This window comes from Passer domesticus, chromosome 5 (assembly GCF_036417665.1).
Source record: "Passer domesticus isolate bPasDom1 chromosome 5, bPasDom1.hap1, whole genome shotgun sequence".
NCBI classification, from domain to species: domain Eukaryota; kingdom Metazoa; phylum Chordata; class Aves; order Passeriformes; family Passeridae; genus Passer; species Passer domesticus.
This window is the reverse complement of record NC_087478.1, coordinates 47,591,460-47,606,237: the sequence shown is the minus strand read 5'-3', so window position 1 is coordinate 47,606,237 and position 14,778 is coordinate 47,591,460. Positions and strand designations below refer to the sequence as shown.

The 14,778-nt window shown below is 39.4% G+C and overlaps 1 protein-coding gene across 1 annotated transcript in view; it reads left to right on the top strand.

The window, feature by feature from the left end:
* EP300 (E1A binding protein p300) overlaps positions 1 to 14,778 on the top strand; it is a 61,997-nt gene that overhangs the window by 12,367 nt on the left and 34,852 nt on the right. The window contains exons 2-3 of the mRNA XM_064420122.1: positions 3,267 to 3,922; positions 12,572 to 12,748. Coding sequence (XP_064276192.1) covers positions 3,267 to 3,922; positions 12,572 to 12,748 — 833 coding nt within the window. The remainder of the gene's footprint in view (positions 1 to 3,266; positions 3,923 to 12,571; positions 12,749 to 14,778) is intronic.

Genomic DNA, 14,778 nt, shown 5'->3' with positions numbered 1-14,778 from the left:
TCACCATTGTCTTAAGCTGTGCCTTTGTCTCTTGTGTGAGTGTATATGATCTTGTTTTCACATGGTTGGTGAGCTGCCTTGCCCAGCCTTGACAGTTTTTGGCTTGGTCATAGGTAGAACTCTCTGCAGTGGCCTTTAGGGCACCAGTTCTATGTAGAAGACTAAAATGGATTTCAGCTGTTTTACATACACAGAGTCCTATTCATCTTTATGGTCATTTGAAGTTTTGTTTCTGTCCTATATCAGAAAATTTCTCTCTCCCAGCAGTTGGCTAAAAACATAATTTTCATAGCTGACCAGACAATTGAAAGTTTTTTCTATATCTACTGGCTAAGAAAGACTTTGCAGGTTTGTTTTTGGAAAAGACTTCTAAAAAGGAGCAAACTCATACCAGAATATTGCATTCTTGGTAGTTACTATTTACAATTCTGGCTAATAGTTGACAGGATTCTTTTACAATTTATTGTCTCTAGTATATACTCTAGGATTAAAAATCCTAGCAAGTTAGTTTTATGTGAGAGTTTCATATTGAATGTCTTAGATGTTTTGATGTAAAGAACAAATCCAGTTAGGATTATTTCACAACCATTCGGGTTGGGGGTGGGTTTTGTTAATGTAGCTGGTGCTGTGTTGTGTTTTAAGGTATTAATAAAAAGAATTAATGCCACTTACAATTTTTATGACATTTTTCTTTCTGTTCACTGATGTCACAGAATGACCAGGCCAAGGAGCTCAGTTGGCTTGTACCTGGATGCTCCAGTTAGCAATGGGTAGTAAACCTTAAAGCTGGAATTATCTCCTCATTTATGAGGAAGGAGAATTTAAGGAAGTGAAGTCTTCAGATAAGCAGATTAATATTTTCTTGTGAGTCAAGATGACCAAATATTTGTCTCTCAAAACAAGAATCGCACTGCCCCTTTGTGGTGTTACATCTGAAATCATCATATGGGGCTTCTTGAGAAAATACTATGTGGCAGTTTGAAAAACAAATTAGTTTTTCATATTCAAACATTTACCAGTCACCTTCCAGTTGGTTTTGTGAAGGGCTTTATATGCAATGGGCAATGGTCTGAACACAAGAAGGTGAAGCAAGGATTTTAGCTATGGGACTTGCCCTGTACTGGGAGTTGTGTTTGTTCAAGAGCAGAAATTCTTTGCCCAGCTAGAAACAGTCAAAAACATGGCTTTTACACTGTGTGGGTGATGATAGGAGATGTCTTGGCTGCCATGATGGTTATGTTGTAGGTACAGCCTTTGTGCTGGGTCACGTTTTTTCCAGTCACTTGATTTTGTTTTCAGTTTTGTTTGTTCACTATTGAGGACAGCAGAGTAACTTGTGAGTTCCTGATTGTATCTTTTACTCCTTCCTCCCTCGTGGGCTCTTTGTCAGGTTGTTAACATTCAGGATGTAATGTTTCAACAGTTGCCTGTTGTCCTAACAGGCTTCTTAAGGTGCCAGTGGAAGCTGATTTAAGCTGTCATCAATTTTTTTATTGCCTTTTCCATTTCCTTGATCTCTAACTTTAGGGTCTCTTCCACCAACTCTTCCCGTGTTCATCAAAACATAATTCTTAAGTTAAACACTGAGCATTGTAAGTTGGTTTTGGTTTCAGTTTTTTGTTTCAGGTTTTTTTGGGGATGGGGGTGTTTGGCGTGTTTTTAGATTAATCTACTGACACACAACATTAAGTTTATAATTTTAGATGAAAGAGAACTTGGACAAAGATTTATTCTTCTGATTGTTTCTTCACTTCTGAATTTTCAGAGATACCAGTCGTGCAAATGAATGATCAGTCCTTAGTGTGTCTTGCAAAGCAAAACTTCTAGCATGAGATGTATGATAATGAAGAATGAGCTACCTCATTGTAATAGTTTAAAAGTTCTTTAATGAAAATTTTCTATCTCTGGTGCTTTGTAGTAATGTAGTGTGTAAAGGGAGTGTTAAAATCCCTGTTGTGGTGTACCTGCATTCTTGCCAATCTCATACCATATTTTCAGAATTCTAAAGTAATATTCTTATCTGTGATAACACTTGTGAAGTTGTAGAAACTGTGTTAGTCCAGGTGTTTGGCAGTGTGGGTTTAGTATCATGTGAAACATTTTAAACAGATCCATAATGCTGATGAACTTTTCTGACTTACTGTTCAACTTTAGTCTTTTCCCACTAATATTTGGACCATTTGCATCTTGAGCTCCACCTTTTTTGGTCACTGCAGCCAAGGCTGTATTTGAGCTTTGCATTCCTCACCAAACACTCCTTGTTGGTGAGAACAACACACCAGCTCCTCTCTCACTTGGAGAGGGAAATTCTCATTAATGCATGTCAGAAACCATAAGCTTTCCAAGTTTTTTTTTTTTTTGGTTTAACTACCATAGATTAAATAACCAAGGTTGGTATATTAGTGCAGACACAAGAACTTGTTCTCTGGAGCAAATCGGTGTTGGGTACTATGTAATATTCTTGTATCTACCATATTCTAAGTAGCAATCATACACCACTTAGTTACCTTGGGGGTTGCTGTGCATGGGCTCTTGAGATGGGAATTTGTTTTTTCATCCTAGTGTTTTTCATAACTTTGTGGCAAGGACCCTCTGGTTACTTTGTTTTCTGACAGTATTTGTTGTTGGAAGATACTGGCTGTCCAGTCAAGTTAAGTGAAATCTGGCAATTCAGTGCTGGGAATGAATGTATGTGAAAGAATAAAAAGCCCCAAACAGCTACCCAAAAAAGAAACCAAAACAACCAACGAAACCAAATGCCAGAAAACCCAATTCAACATAAAACCCTATAACCAAATCTCTATTATTTAATAAGTAATAAACATTTTTAAAAGTTATATTTCTGTATCAGTTATTGCTGTTCCAAAAGCAACAGTTTAGCAAAGGTTTTAAAGACAGTCTTTTCCCATCAACCTGCTAACTCTTTTTTGTAATTGCTCTTTAGTTGGCCAACTCTGAGAGATTTCAGTATGTATTTATCATTCCTCCCTTGTCAAAATTTCCAAGGTGAGACATCATAGGGTGAGATATCCAGTGGTCTTTCAACACAAATTGTAGAAAGCTGAAGTAGAATGATTTTCTCTAGCTTAGACCCCATAAAGTTTAGAATCACTTTTGTCCTGATGAATTAGATAGCTTTCAATAACAAGTGATGAGGGAATTTTGCTCAAATACAAAAAGTCAAGTTTTGCTGGAAATAAAAATGTAGAAACTTCAAGATGCTATTAATTGCTCTGACCTCATATGCAATCTGTTTTGTTTTTCAGATTTTGGATCACTCTTTGATCTGGAACATGACTTGCCAGATGAACTGATCAGCTCCACAGAACTTGGACTCACCAATGGTGGTGACATTAATCAGCTGCAGACCAGCCTTGGCCTGGCACAAGATGCTGCCTCTAAACACAAGCAGCTGTCTGAACTTCTACGGGCTGGGAGCTCCCCCAATCTCAATATGGGGGTTGGTGGCCCTGGCCAAGGCATGGCCAGTCAAACCCAACAAAACAGTCCTGGAATGGGAATGTTAAATAGCATGGTGAAAAGCCCCATGGCACAGGCTGGGTTGACTTCTCCCAATATGGCGATGGGTGCAAGTGGACCAAACCAGGGTCCTTCTGCTCAATCCACAGCAGCAATGATGCCCACAGTGAACAGCCCAGTTAACCAGCCTGGCATGGGAATGAACACAGGGATGAATGCTGGCATGAATCCTGGGATGTTGGCAGCAGGCAACGGACAGGGGATGATGCAGGGGCAAGTCATGAACGGTTCAATTGGAGCAGGCAGAGGGCGACCCAACATGCCATACCCAAACCCAGGAATGGGCACTGGGAACTTGTTGGCTGAGACACTGCAGCAAGGCACTCCACAGATGGGAGGGCAGGCTGGACTGAGAGGGCCACAGCCTGGAGCCATGAACAAGGTAAGACAAGCTCAACTTCGTTACTTTTCCACATTGTTGACTTTGTTTTGTAAAATTTATCCTCTGCACTGTGGATTCTATGGGATTTTTTCTTTAAGAATCCTGTATGATGGATTAAAGTGGAATTTGTGATGGTCACAGGAAGCAAAAATTGAGTCTTGCACAACAAGCAAGACTATGACTAGATTAAAAAGCCTATTTTAGAAATCTTGTGACAGTGCAGATTATCCTTTACATTGAAAAGTAACTTGATTGTATTTTATTGTTTTATGCTTTCTCTGCAACTGTATTAATCCATCTAATATGATGCTGGTATTGCAAGTGTGATGGGAGTCCATCAGGACCTTTTAGGTGCTGTGGTGCTTATTTCTGTGTGACAGTTAGTGCAAGTATTTGTTGTCTGAGATCAGCTGGGTGTTTGTGCTGTAGCAGATGCTGGGAGCTGCACACAGGTTTGAGTTGACTGCTCTACTCACTGTGTGTGCTGGGTATTCGAGTTAATGGTGGAGAATGGACACTTGTGTAGATGTCTGAAGACAGTGTTGGCTCTTAAGACTGTTAATGTGACTCAGTTCTAGTTTTAAAATTTGCAGTGGCTTTGTCTATTGGAGAGTAAGCCAGAAAGCCAGAAAGCTAAAAAAAAATATTTTCAAGACTGAGAAGGAAATAAATGTGCTTTTGTAATCCAGGAGGTTGGAAGAAAGTTGTTGTCATAAGTCACTGAAAAGATGAGAGAAGACCTACTGGTTTAACTGAGGATAAACGGATGTCTTTAATTTAATTTTTGTCTTGCACAATTAGCCAGTAGAGTAGGAGCCACTTGAGTATTCTCCATTTTTTAATGTTTTGATCAAAAGCCTAGAAAATACTTCAGTGTTTTAGTTCACTTTAAGTGGGTATTTTGTGTTTCTTGGCTACTGAGGGCAGAGGTTTTTTTTAAAGTGCTTTGCAATACCTAAATCTCTCTCTGAATGCCTGAAGTCAGTCCACTTGGAAGACTTGGAATGATAAGTAACAGTCTATACATGTGTTTGAAACATACATAAAAATTATGCTGTGTATTAATGGTTTTGTCATGCTTTAATATATTAAATGAAATTACTTTTGTGTTTTGTGAACTTAATTTCTGAAATTCTTTGGTCTTAGCTGTTTGCTTAAGCTCAGTGGGCTAACTTTTGAGGGGGTATGTGTGTATATATATATATATATATATGTATTTGTTAAGCAATGAGTTGATTCTGTGGTCTGGTCATTTCAGATATTTTTGCATGATAGGAAAATTGATGCAAAGTTTGATTACTACAGTATAAAACTTAAATGCAGCTTACAGTGGTAAGAGATATGTAGCTGTTTGAAGTATTCTTTCTTGCATTGGAATTATATAATACCTCATTCATTATTCCTTGGCTGTTAAAAAAAAAAATTGATCTTCAGAAAGCTGTCTTCAGAGGTCAAAAATTGATGTATTGTGTGTTTGGATGAAATGCAACTTCATCCTGCTTATCAGAGCTAAAGGCGAGTTATGCACTATAATAAACTTATTTATCTAAAAGTAAAGAAAAGACATAAAATGAAGATTTTGACAAATTTAGTCTAAAATTAAATTGTTTCCTTTCCTTACCTAAATTCTAAAAATTCTGTGTGTGTAAATTAAGAACGCTTTATGCTTTTGAGAATATTCAGGCCAAATACACAATAACTTGTGGTTTTTAGTTCACAGTCCCAGACTGGTTAAAAATACTTAGGGTTCTTTAATTGCTGACAAAACAGTCCTGAGCCTTTTTGTGTTAAGTGTAGTGGGTATATTCCTCATGAAGGAGTTGAAACTGTCGGATGAAAGAGAACAGTCTGAAATGGAGGCTGAAATTCCGGAATGTCTTCAATTGGTTTGGTTGTTGGCAGGGAGCCTGTGTTTCACTTCATAGAGTAGAGTTAGCTAAGGCTGACAACAGTAATGTCTGACCGTTTTATCTCTCCACCCATCTGCTTCTGGCTTTTCCCACCTACAAATCTTCAAAAAGTAGATGAAAACAGAGGACCTTAAGCAGTTGTTTTTAAAAGCCGGTTTTTCTAATTGGTAAATTTAGTAGTGTGTTGCTGTTAAAGTGGGAGTTGGTGTAGTAACTTCTGTAGGTTTTCTTCATTGCTACAAAAAATGCGCGTTATCCAGAAGCTCTCCTTCAGTAGGAAGGAAAAAAAAAATCAGACGAGATGCTTTGGTTATGATTGTTCAACTTCATCATGTTAGCTTGCCAAAGGCAGCCCCTTTAGGTGATGGGAGGGCTGCTTCAGAGTTCTCTCTCAGTGAAATGACATGTTTTGTGCAATAGTTTGTATGGAATAGCTTGGGTTTCCTGTGATGTTGAGTAACTGGGAGGGGAGGATGTTATGCTCGTCTAACAGCAAAGATGAACTCCAAGGGGCTAGTCAATTTGGAAAGTGAAACTGGTTATGTTTCTGCTCTGTTACCCTGTGCAGTTACTGAAGTTTTCTTCCTCTCTTCCCAAAACATTGACTAGCAATAGAGTGGAACACTTGCTTTGCTCGTTATCTATGTACTTCCAGCCTTCTCTAGTTGTGCATGTTACTTTTCAGACTTGAAATCCCAAACATCTCTGTAAAATATTTCTGTTCATAAACTTGTTCTATCACAATCTGATGCTTCCATCCTGTAGTTTTCTGTCCTGATGATAACAGTCACCCACTTAGGAAGAAACAGTTCTCTCTGGATGCTCTTTCTGTGCCAGTTGCATGACAGGCTGTGTGGAGAAACTGAACCTGACTGAAATTGAGACTCAGGTGGTCATTAAAAAAAGAATTAATTTGAATTATTTTTCAGGTCCAGTTTATGCTTGTCATTTGGAAAGCTAGTATCCCTATATTAGGGAGGGGATTTTTTTTTAAAGGAGTTGATCTTGCCTGTCAAAGGAGGGTGTGAATCCTACTTTGTTGACAGTACAGACGTAAAAACACCTATGAAAGTCTGCCCTGAAAGGAAGTGTTAGACGTTTGGAGGGAGAGGAATTGTAAAAACTTTTGTGTTCTTGAATAGTTTTTTGTTTGCTATGTGCTTGGTTTTGTGCAAGTTAAGAGAGGATAACAAACATGCCTTTTACTCTTGAAATAGTGTTTTGGAAATTGTTTGTAAAGCTTGGATTCGGTCATCATTGAAGTATTTTTCAGGCATTTTATTTCACTAGATAGTTTTACAGCTTTGATTTAAATGTGAACAGGTAATTTATTACAAAGCTTGAGTTGCTAGAAGCTGATTCATGTTTCTAGTTTTGAACCATTCTTTGGGATTTTACCTAGTTAAAACCTTTGTTTTGTTCTACCACTGGCTTCTGTTGAGAGTGCCCCATTAGGGTCTTACCCGTATGAGGGGAAGAAGAGGGTATTTTGTGTAAGAGTCACTCCGTGCATTTCTGTCATAGCAGTGCTCTACCACAGAGCGATAGACCTGACCTTCAGGTCACTTACATTTCCTGTCTGATTCAAGAAATGTTCCCTTCACTAATGAAGTGGATGTGTAGGCAGTTCAGATTAGTAAGGGCATTACTACTACCTCTGCTATGTGAGCATTTCACTTGTAACATTTAGTTCCAGTAGTAATTCTTTGTGACCTGGTTTACTCTTTCAGTAAGTGCAAAGCTCTCTGCTGTTATTGGCTTTATCAGTTCAACCTCTGTGAAGAAGATTCAATGGCAATAATTTACAAATACAAAATAATTTGTCAGAATCTCCTAAAATTCTCTAAGTAGAACAATAAGAAATTTCATAATAATAAATTTCTCTTCAAAGTTGAAGACATTGAAGACGTCAGCCTCAAATTGTGAAATTAAATTAAAAAAATAAAAGTATCATATATTTCTTAGTGTTAGCACATTCAGTCTCTCATTTTAGATAGGTGGTCAGTATTCTTGGTTGCCTTTCTGTTTTTCCGTAGCTCTTTGATTCAATAGGTAATTGTATCCATACTGTTCAGTCTGTGACTGAGCATACCATATGATCAAGTCCTTTAATCCATTTGAAGGGCAGTGTGAGTTCCAGTCCTTGCCTTTCTCTTCTTTGGTAAACTGAGGTGGAAAAAAAGAATAATTGCTCACTTTGCACCAGAGTAAGAGAGGAATGTTTGTTTATGAGGGAAAAATGAAGCAGTGAGTCTAAGTTTCTGGAGTGGCATGGGGAGTTTCTTGCAGAAATAACAGCGACATAATGCTCGTGTCTTGAAATAGGCATCTTAAAATACTGTGCAGTTAAGTGCAAATAAAAAAAAATCAATAACAGTCATTGAAAATAATGCAGCAGACACCACTGGCAAAATGTAGTTTGGGTATGGTTGAGTTCGGTAACGCTCTACCAGTCAGTAGAATGGCACTAGGAAGTGTTGTACAGTAAATTCTTTGTTTTAAAGACCCATCTGGAATTTACTTAAACTAAATTTCCTGTTTGGGGAAAGTTAATTAACTTTCACTTGTGAACCTGTGGCTATGGAAAGATACTAGATATCATCAGTACAGCCTCAAACTAGTCCATGCACTGCATTTTCCCTGATAAAGATATGCATAGTTGATACTGTGAATTCTGGATTCTTTGAAAGAATGTTATGAAAACTTAATTCTGTTTGTTTACTTCTCCATGCTTATAGTTATCTTTGCAAATCTAAAAGCTGGTCACAGTTCAGTACTAATGCTGATATCTAGCTGTCTTTCAAATATGAGAATGTTAATGATGCAGTTGTTCTTACAGAGAAATGGTAGAATATTTGCAATATCTGTGTCCATACTTATATAGCTACTTATATAGCAGGTATTCCTTTTCAATTTGTGTTCTATGGTATTAACAGTAAACTAGAAGCAGAGTTAGTCACTTGACCTTCTTCTGAACTGAAGATGCTTGCGTTTCATAGCATTAGAATAAAACCTTGGGGAATTTCTCTGCTTTTGTAGTTACTCCTCTTAGATGGGGGGAGTACCTGAACAGCCCTGTCTGATGCTGCTTGTAAACTAGAATGTTTTCTGAACTCATGTCATCCATGGTGAGAGATACCCACCTTTCACCATTCTGGTATTGACAGCCCCTGCTTCCCCTGCATGCAGAAAAGTCGTTTTCTATTGTGTATGTAAAAGGTAGAATCATTTGAGATTATCTTTAATGATCTTCCTTGTTTAATGATCTTCCTTGTTTTCTTCTTCTTTACTGTGGATTGGACTTCTGTCTGTTCTTCCTTGTGTGCAAGTTCTTGCATATGTGATGAAATTAAGTGGAAGCTGTGAGGTGAGGGGAGGAAGAAAACCTTTAGATGACTATGAAGAGAAGTAGGAAGGGCAGTGAAAGAAAGTGGTGGCCAGGAAGAGTAAATGGAGGTTGTACTTGATGACTTGTAGCTATGATTAAGCCATGTATGTTTTTGCATTCTATTGCAGATGAAGCCTTGTACTTCTCTTATGCAGTGGTACTAACACCATTCTTTGGCTGGTTCTTCTGCACTTGTTTATCTGTCCCCTTCCATAGAACATTACTGTGCTGATGAATTGTGTGTCAGTCTTTCTGGTTGTTGCCTACTGAAATAATTCTACAGGATTTTGATCTTCATTCTGTAGTCATGAGGCCATACATTTCTTCCTGTTACATGTTTTCTTTTATTCATGTTTCTAACATGTCACAGCACATAACATGAGCATGCTTCTGCTTCTTGTGCAGGATCACAAGACCACCTTGTGCCAGGTGGAGAATCTCCCAAATTTCTCTTGACTCAGTCTAGGGTTGCATGCAGGTGGTTGGTGTCAGGTTAGTCTGTGATGGCAGAACTGGGGGCTTTGCTGTGAGGTTCATCTGAGGATCTGGCAGGTGTCAGTCTCACCTGGATCAAGTAATGGCTGCTGATTTGTTCAGGGACACCCTGAAGAGTTTGGTTTTTAGCATGTTAAGTGTTGCTTAAGTGTCTGACTTGGAGTCAGTTTGGTGTGCTTGCCTGTAAGCCTGGCCTGAGCTTCTCAGGTCTTTGCCTCTCCTGTAATCTGAAATGGGAAAGTATTACCCCTGTAAGGATCAGCTAGGCTGAGCTGGGCATGTGGTCTTCTGCTGCCAGGCAGAGCAGGGTGGAGGGGATGGGGAGCCCTCTGTTTCTGCCATGGAGAGAGCCTTGTTGGAGGGGGCTGGTCCTGCACCCCAGGCAGTGCCAGTGGCTGATGCTCAAGAAAGCATCAGGGATCCTTGTGGTGAGCCAACTTGATGAGTAATTTGAAAAAGTCAGAAGCTTCACATAAAGTTTGCGTTCAGCTTTGTTGCAAATATAAATGTTGATTGGCTTGGTGAAATCTCATCTGTGAGTTTCATTAGAAAGTTGTTTTGGGTGACATAGCAAAAGTGTCCTTTTTAAGTCTAGGTTTGAGTTTCTTGCCATGTAGTCAGGACAGAGCTGGCTCACAAGGCCACAGTTATTCTGAACCCTTTGATATCAGTGTGTGAAGTCTCCAGTTGTCAGAGTTGGATGTCTTGATTTCTCTTTGTGACACCAAGTTGTGAAAATGTGCCTTCAGCCTTTAATTCTGAGTGTTTGGTTTGTTTTTTGTTTTTTAAGGCTGATAGCAGCCTAAGTTACAGAAGTCAAAGGGGGCTGGTGGTAGTAATGGCCGGCTTGTCGGTGCTTTGGTGTAGTCTCACATGTCAGCTGACTTTGGGAGCTGTGATTGTTAATGAACTTGGAAGCTTTGCTCAGAAATTTATGGTTTTGGGGATGTCCTTGCTTTCAAAACTCTCTCTGGAGTTTTGAGATTCCCCCAAAGGGATAAGGCTATCTTACAGGAAAACATGGCTTGTTTTCTTAAGGGACTAATTCTCACTGTCAGGGCCTCACTGAGCCTTGAAAACCCGCTTGTCAATTTGAGGCGGCAGTGACGATGGGGAATATTTCTGCAAGTGTGTTTGCTGACTCCTTATGCTTTTCTTCTCCCTTTGCCTTAACTTGCACATAAGATTTTACCAGTCTGAGGGAGAAGGAGGAAGGCTTTGGGTCTGGCCTGTCCTGGTTTTGGCAGCAAGTACTTCATTGGTCACCATAGGTGGATTCATTGTGGTCGAGACATGGCAGTGGGAAGGAAGGCTTTTAATTCTGCTTGATCATTACATAGTTTGTTTTTCTGCCATGTGTAGAGATTCTTTTCATTGCTCTCTAATGAATTACTGCTGTGTGATTATGGTTATTGCTTATGTGTGGAGGAGGGGGGCTGTCCTCAAGTGAATTCACTTGTGCATATCAGATGTCTAAAGTGGCAGTTTCTTTAGTGAATTTTGTATTCCTTTTCACGTGGCTTGAGTTTGATCTTGCCTTATTTTGTAAATGCAAACTGAAGGCTATTATAATGTATTGAAGGTTGTTACAGCCTGAAAAAGAGAAGTGTGACTAATTGCATGTAATCTCAGGGCTTGTTGGTTACTTCTAGTGCAGGTTGAAGAAGTTTGGTGAGCAGAAACAAGGTGTTTCTGCTAGGGGAGGATGCTTTGAGAATAAATATAGAAGTGATTAGAAACAGGCCTACCATGGAGTTATGTTCTTCCTTGAATGCAGGAAAATGCTTTGAACCAAAGAGCATCAAGGAGACTGGACATTGTCTAGTCAAATGCTAATGTGAGTTGAAACAACACAGCTCTTTAAAGTATTTTTGTGCCATTGTTTTTGAGTTATGGTTCCTTGAGGATCCTGCCTGAGTAATGGTGAGAACTTGGTAATCTCAAGAAAAATCTCCAATTTTTCTGGTTCTCTGTGTCTAGTTCTTTTGGTCCTAGAAGGCCAAATTTCACATGGCAAATAAATGGCAATGCAAGGAATAGAAAAAAATGTGAGAAGACAAACACTTTATTGGCAAGATTGTTGCTTGTTCTTTAGGTTCTGGGTGTTCCAAGACAACAAACAGTATATTCTGGTGTGCTAGAACTGTTGAATATGCATATGGCTTGTATGAAACATGAATCTGTTTCCCCTGTGGGTGAATGGTTTAGTAGATTTGTTTTGTGTGCAGACTTTCTACCTGTCCTCTCCTTTGACCTCTAGCACTGCAAATGAATTGGTGTGACTGTGAGGTGTTACCTATTACTGTGGTGTATTCTTAAATTGAAAATATTTGTGTACTGATAGTGCAGACATGCATTTTTGTGCCTGTCTGGAGACAAGCTGTGGGAGTGCTAGCAGTTGGATAGGATGTTTTTGGGATAAACTGTGCTGATATGAATGAAGGTGGTGTTTGTCTCCATTTGGAGTCTGCACAAGTGTAGAGAGGAGAACTCAAGTCTGGAACAATTACCTAGTCCATGGTACAAATTTGCAAAATTTGTAGAATTCACAAAGGTGAAATGAGAAATCTGTTGAAAATATTTTGTAAAGAAATAATCAGGCCACTTCTGTCCTGTCAGATCTCAAACGTTGCTATCTTGGCTTTGTTGTGTTTACAGGAACTGTCTAGTTGAGAAGGTAATGTTGTGTGATGAGTAAATCTGTGAACATGAAGGAGCAGGGGAAGCATGTGGATCAGTGTTGCATTGCAGCCAGCTCGTGGCTGTGATCATCTTGCTTCTCTGAAGTATAAATCTGCCTTATACATTGTGAACTTAAACTATCTTACTTGAACACCTTATCATTTTAATTCCTAGATGGGAATGATGAGCAATCCCAGCCCTTATGGTCAGCCCTATACTCAAAATACTGGGCAGCAGATTGGAGCCAGTGGACTTGGCCCTCAGATGCAGAATAAAGCTGGACTGCAGAATAGCTTACCACAGTTTCCAATGGACAAGAAGCCAGTTCCTGGGGCAGGCATGCCTAACATGGTAAGTAGAATGAAAGGTGTATACATAAAAATGTTGTGGTAAAGAGGAGCAATATGCTCTGGTCTTGCCACATTGTAAGTTTTTTGCTGCTGTATTACCCAGGGTGAATATGTGCTTGGAATCCACACAGAACACACTTGATTCAAGCCCTAACACTGATATGAGGGAGAGGGCTGAGTTGTGCATCTCCACTCTTTGGCCTTCAAACCCTGTTAACAGGGAAAATGTAATGGAGCTCCTTAATTGAAATGAGCTTTGTAACCTGTTTGGACACCTCTCCTCTCCTGTCCCATCCTTTCTTTTGCTGTTGCTGTATTGGGCCCCTTCTCCTCAGAGTATCTCTGTCTGGAAGTTGTTTTCCTGCTTGTACTTGCTGATGTTTTTGGTTAAGAGAGGTGTCCCTTTTCAAACAGGCATTACCTGTGCTAGGGCTTAGAAACCCCAGCTGTGTGTTCATTCTTGTGAAATACAGGAACATGCACAACAGTCCTGATGCTGGAGGTGTTTCCCTGGCAACTGGAGTAGCCTTGGTACCTTTCCCTTTTGCCTCCACTCTTATTGCAGCAGGACTTAAGGAAAGGGGAAGTAAGAATGGTGGGAAAAATGGATGACCCAAGCTTGTAAAGCCAGTGCCTCACCACATGCCTTAACGTTAGATTCTCTGGCTTGAGCTTAAAGCTGATGCCTCATTTTCAAGGTTTAAATTGGTCAGGGGTATGACATGCAACATGGCTTAGTGGGCTTTTCTTTCATATATATATTTGTTTGTTTTAAATTTAGGAAACAAATTCGTTTTTCTGGATATAGCTTGTGTTTCTCCCTGTTTCAAATTTCACTCCCACATACCCCCTGGGAGGGTCTGTCTATTGATCTTACTAACTGTTGCTGAAAAACCATTTCCACTTAACTTTAGTATCTTAAAATTAAGAGGAGCTCCATCCTGTGAGTTTTATTTAATATTTTTTTTTAGTTGAGTGTGAAACATTGGAAGACAAGCAAACAGGTTGGTTGTACGAATCAATAAAAAAGCAGCCAAAAGTTGTTCAGAACCCCAGCAGTCCAGTTTGTGTTCAGTGCAGAGCATGTAACTTTTTAAGCTAGTGCCTAGCTGAACATAGGAACTTGAAGTTGTTGCTGTCTCAGCTGCCATTTAGAATGCCAGGCTGCAAACAAGACAGTTATGGTGATATTGGAACATCCACAGAGCCTGACTAATTGGTGAAGTCACCTTGTAAAATGAAAGGTTAATACTAGTAATCAAAGGCTATATGGTAGCTGGGGTTTAGAAATCAGGTAGCTCTGGTCTAAAGATCTGGTGATCTCCAGAAACATCCTGTAGAACCTGAAGAGTCAATTAGAATCTGAAGTCTGTTAAACTGTAGTGATTCAAGCAACATAGAGTACCTGAGCCTCTCTTATTTGAGTATTCCTCAAATGTCACCTGAAAGGAATACAGAGAGTTCTGAACAAATAAACAGAAGCAGAGAAGACAAACTAGATGTTGCCATACCTGACATTAGTTCTGTGGTGTTTATTATGCTGAAGCTGTGCTTCATCTCTAGCAGAGAGTAGGAGATGCTTATTTTGAATGCTTATGTGCAAGTTTGCTGATGGAAAAAGGTTAAAAGCTTCCCAGAACTTGTCTTTCATTCTCCTTTTCTAGGAGCACTCAACTTGAGATACCTTCTACTGAGAGGGAAAGCCCTTTTCATTCTAAAATGTGCTTTCTTCCATTAATGCAAGAATTGTGGATGCAACTTTTAGCATCCAAAATAAGATTTGAGATCTAAACACTATTAATATTTTCTGGTTGGTCTAGCACTGCAAATTAACCTGTGAGCATGTGCAAAGGTCTGCTGGCTATTGATAAGGCAAGGGCTAGGACTAATAGAGTGATATGAGGACAAATTTGTGGCTGGCAAGAGAATTGCCAGCACTGTTGCTAAGGGGCATTTTAAATGAGTCCTCCAGAACTACACATAGGTGGGCTGTTTCCTTAATCGGAGAATGTAGTAGTAGTAGTTATCTTA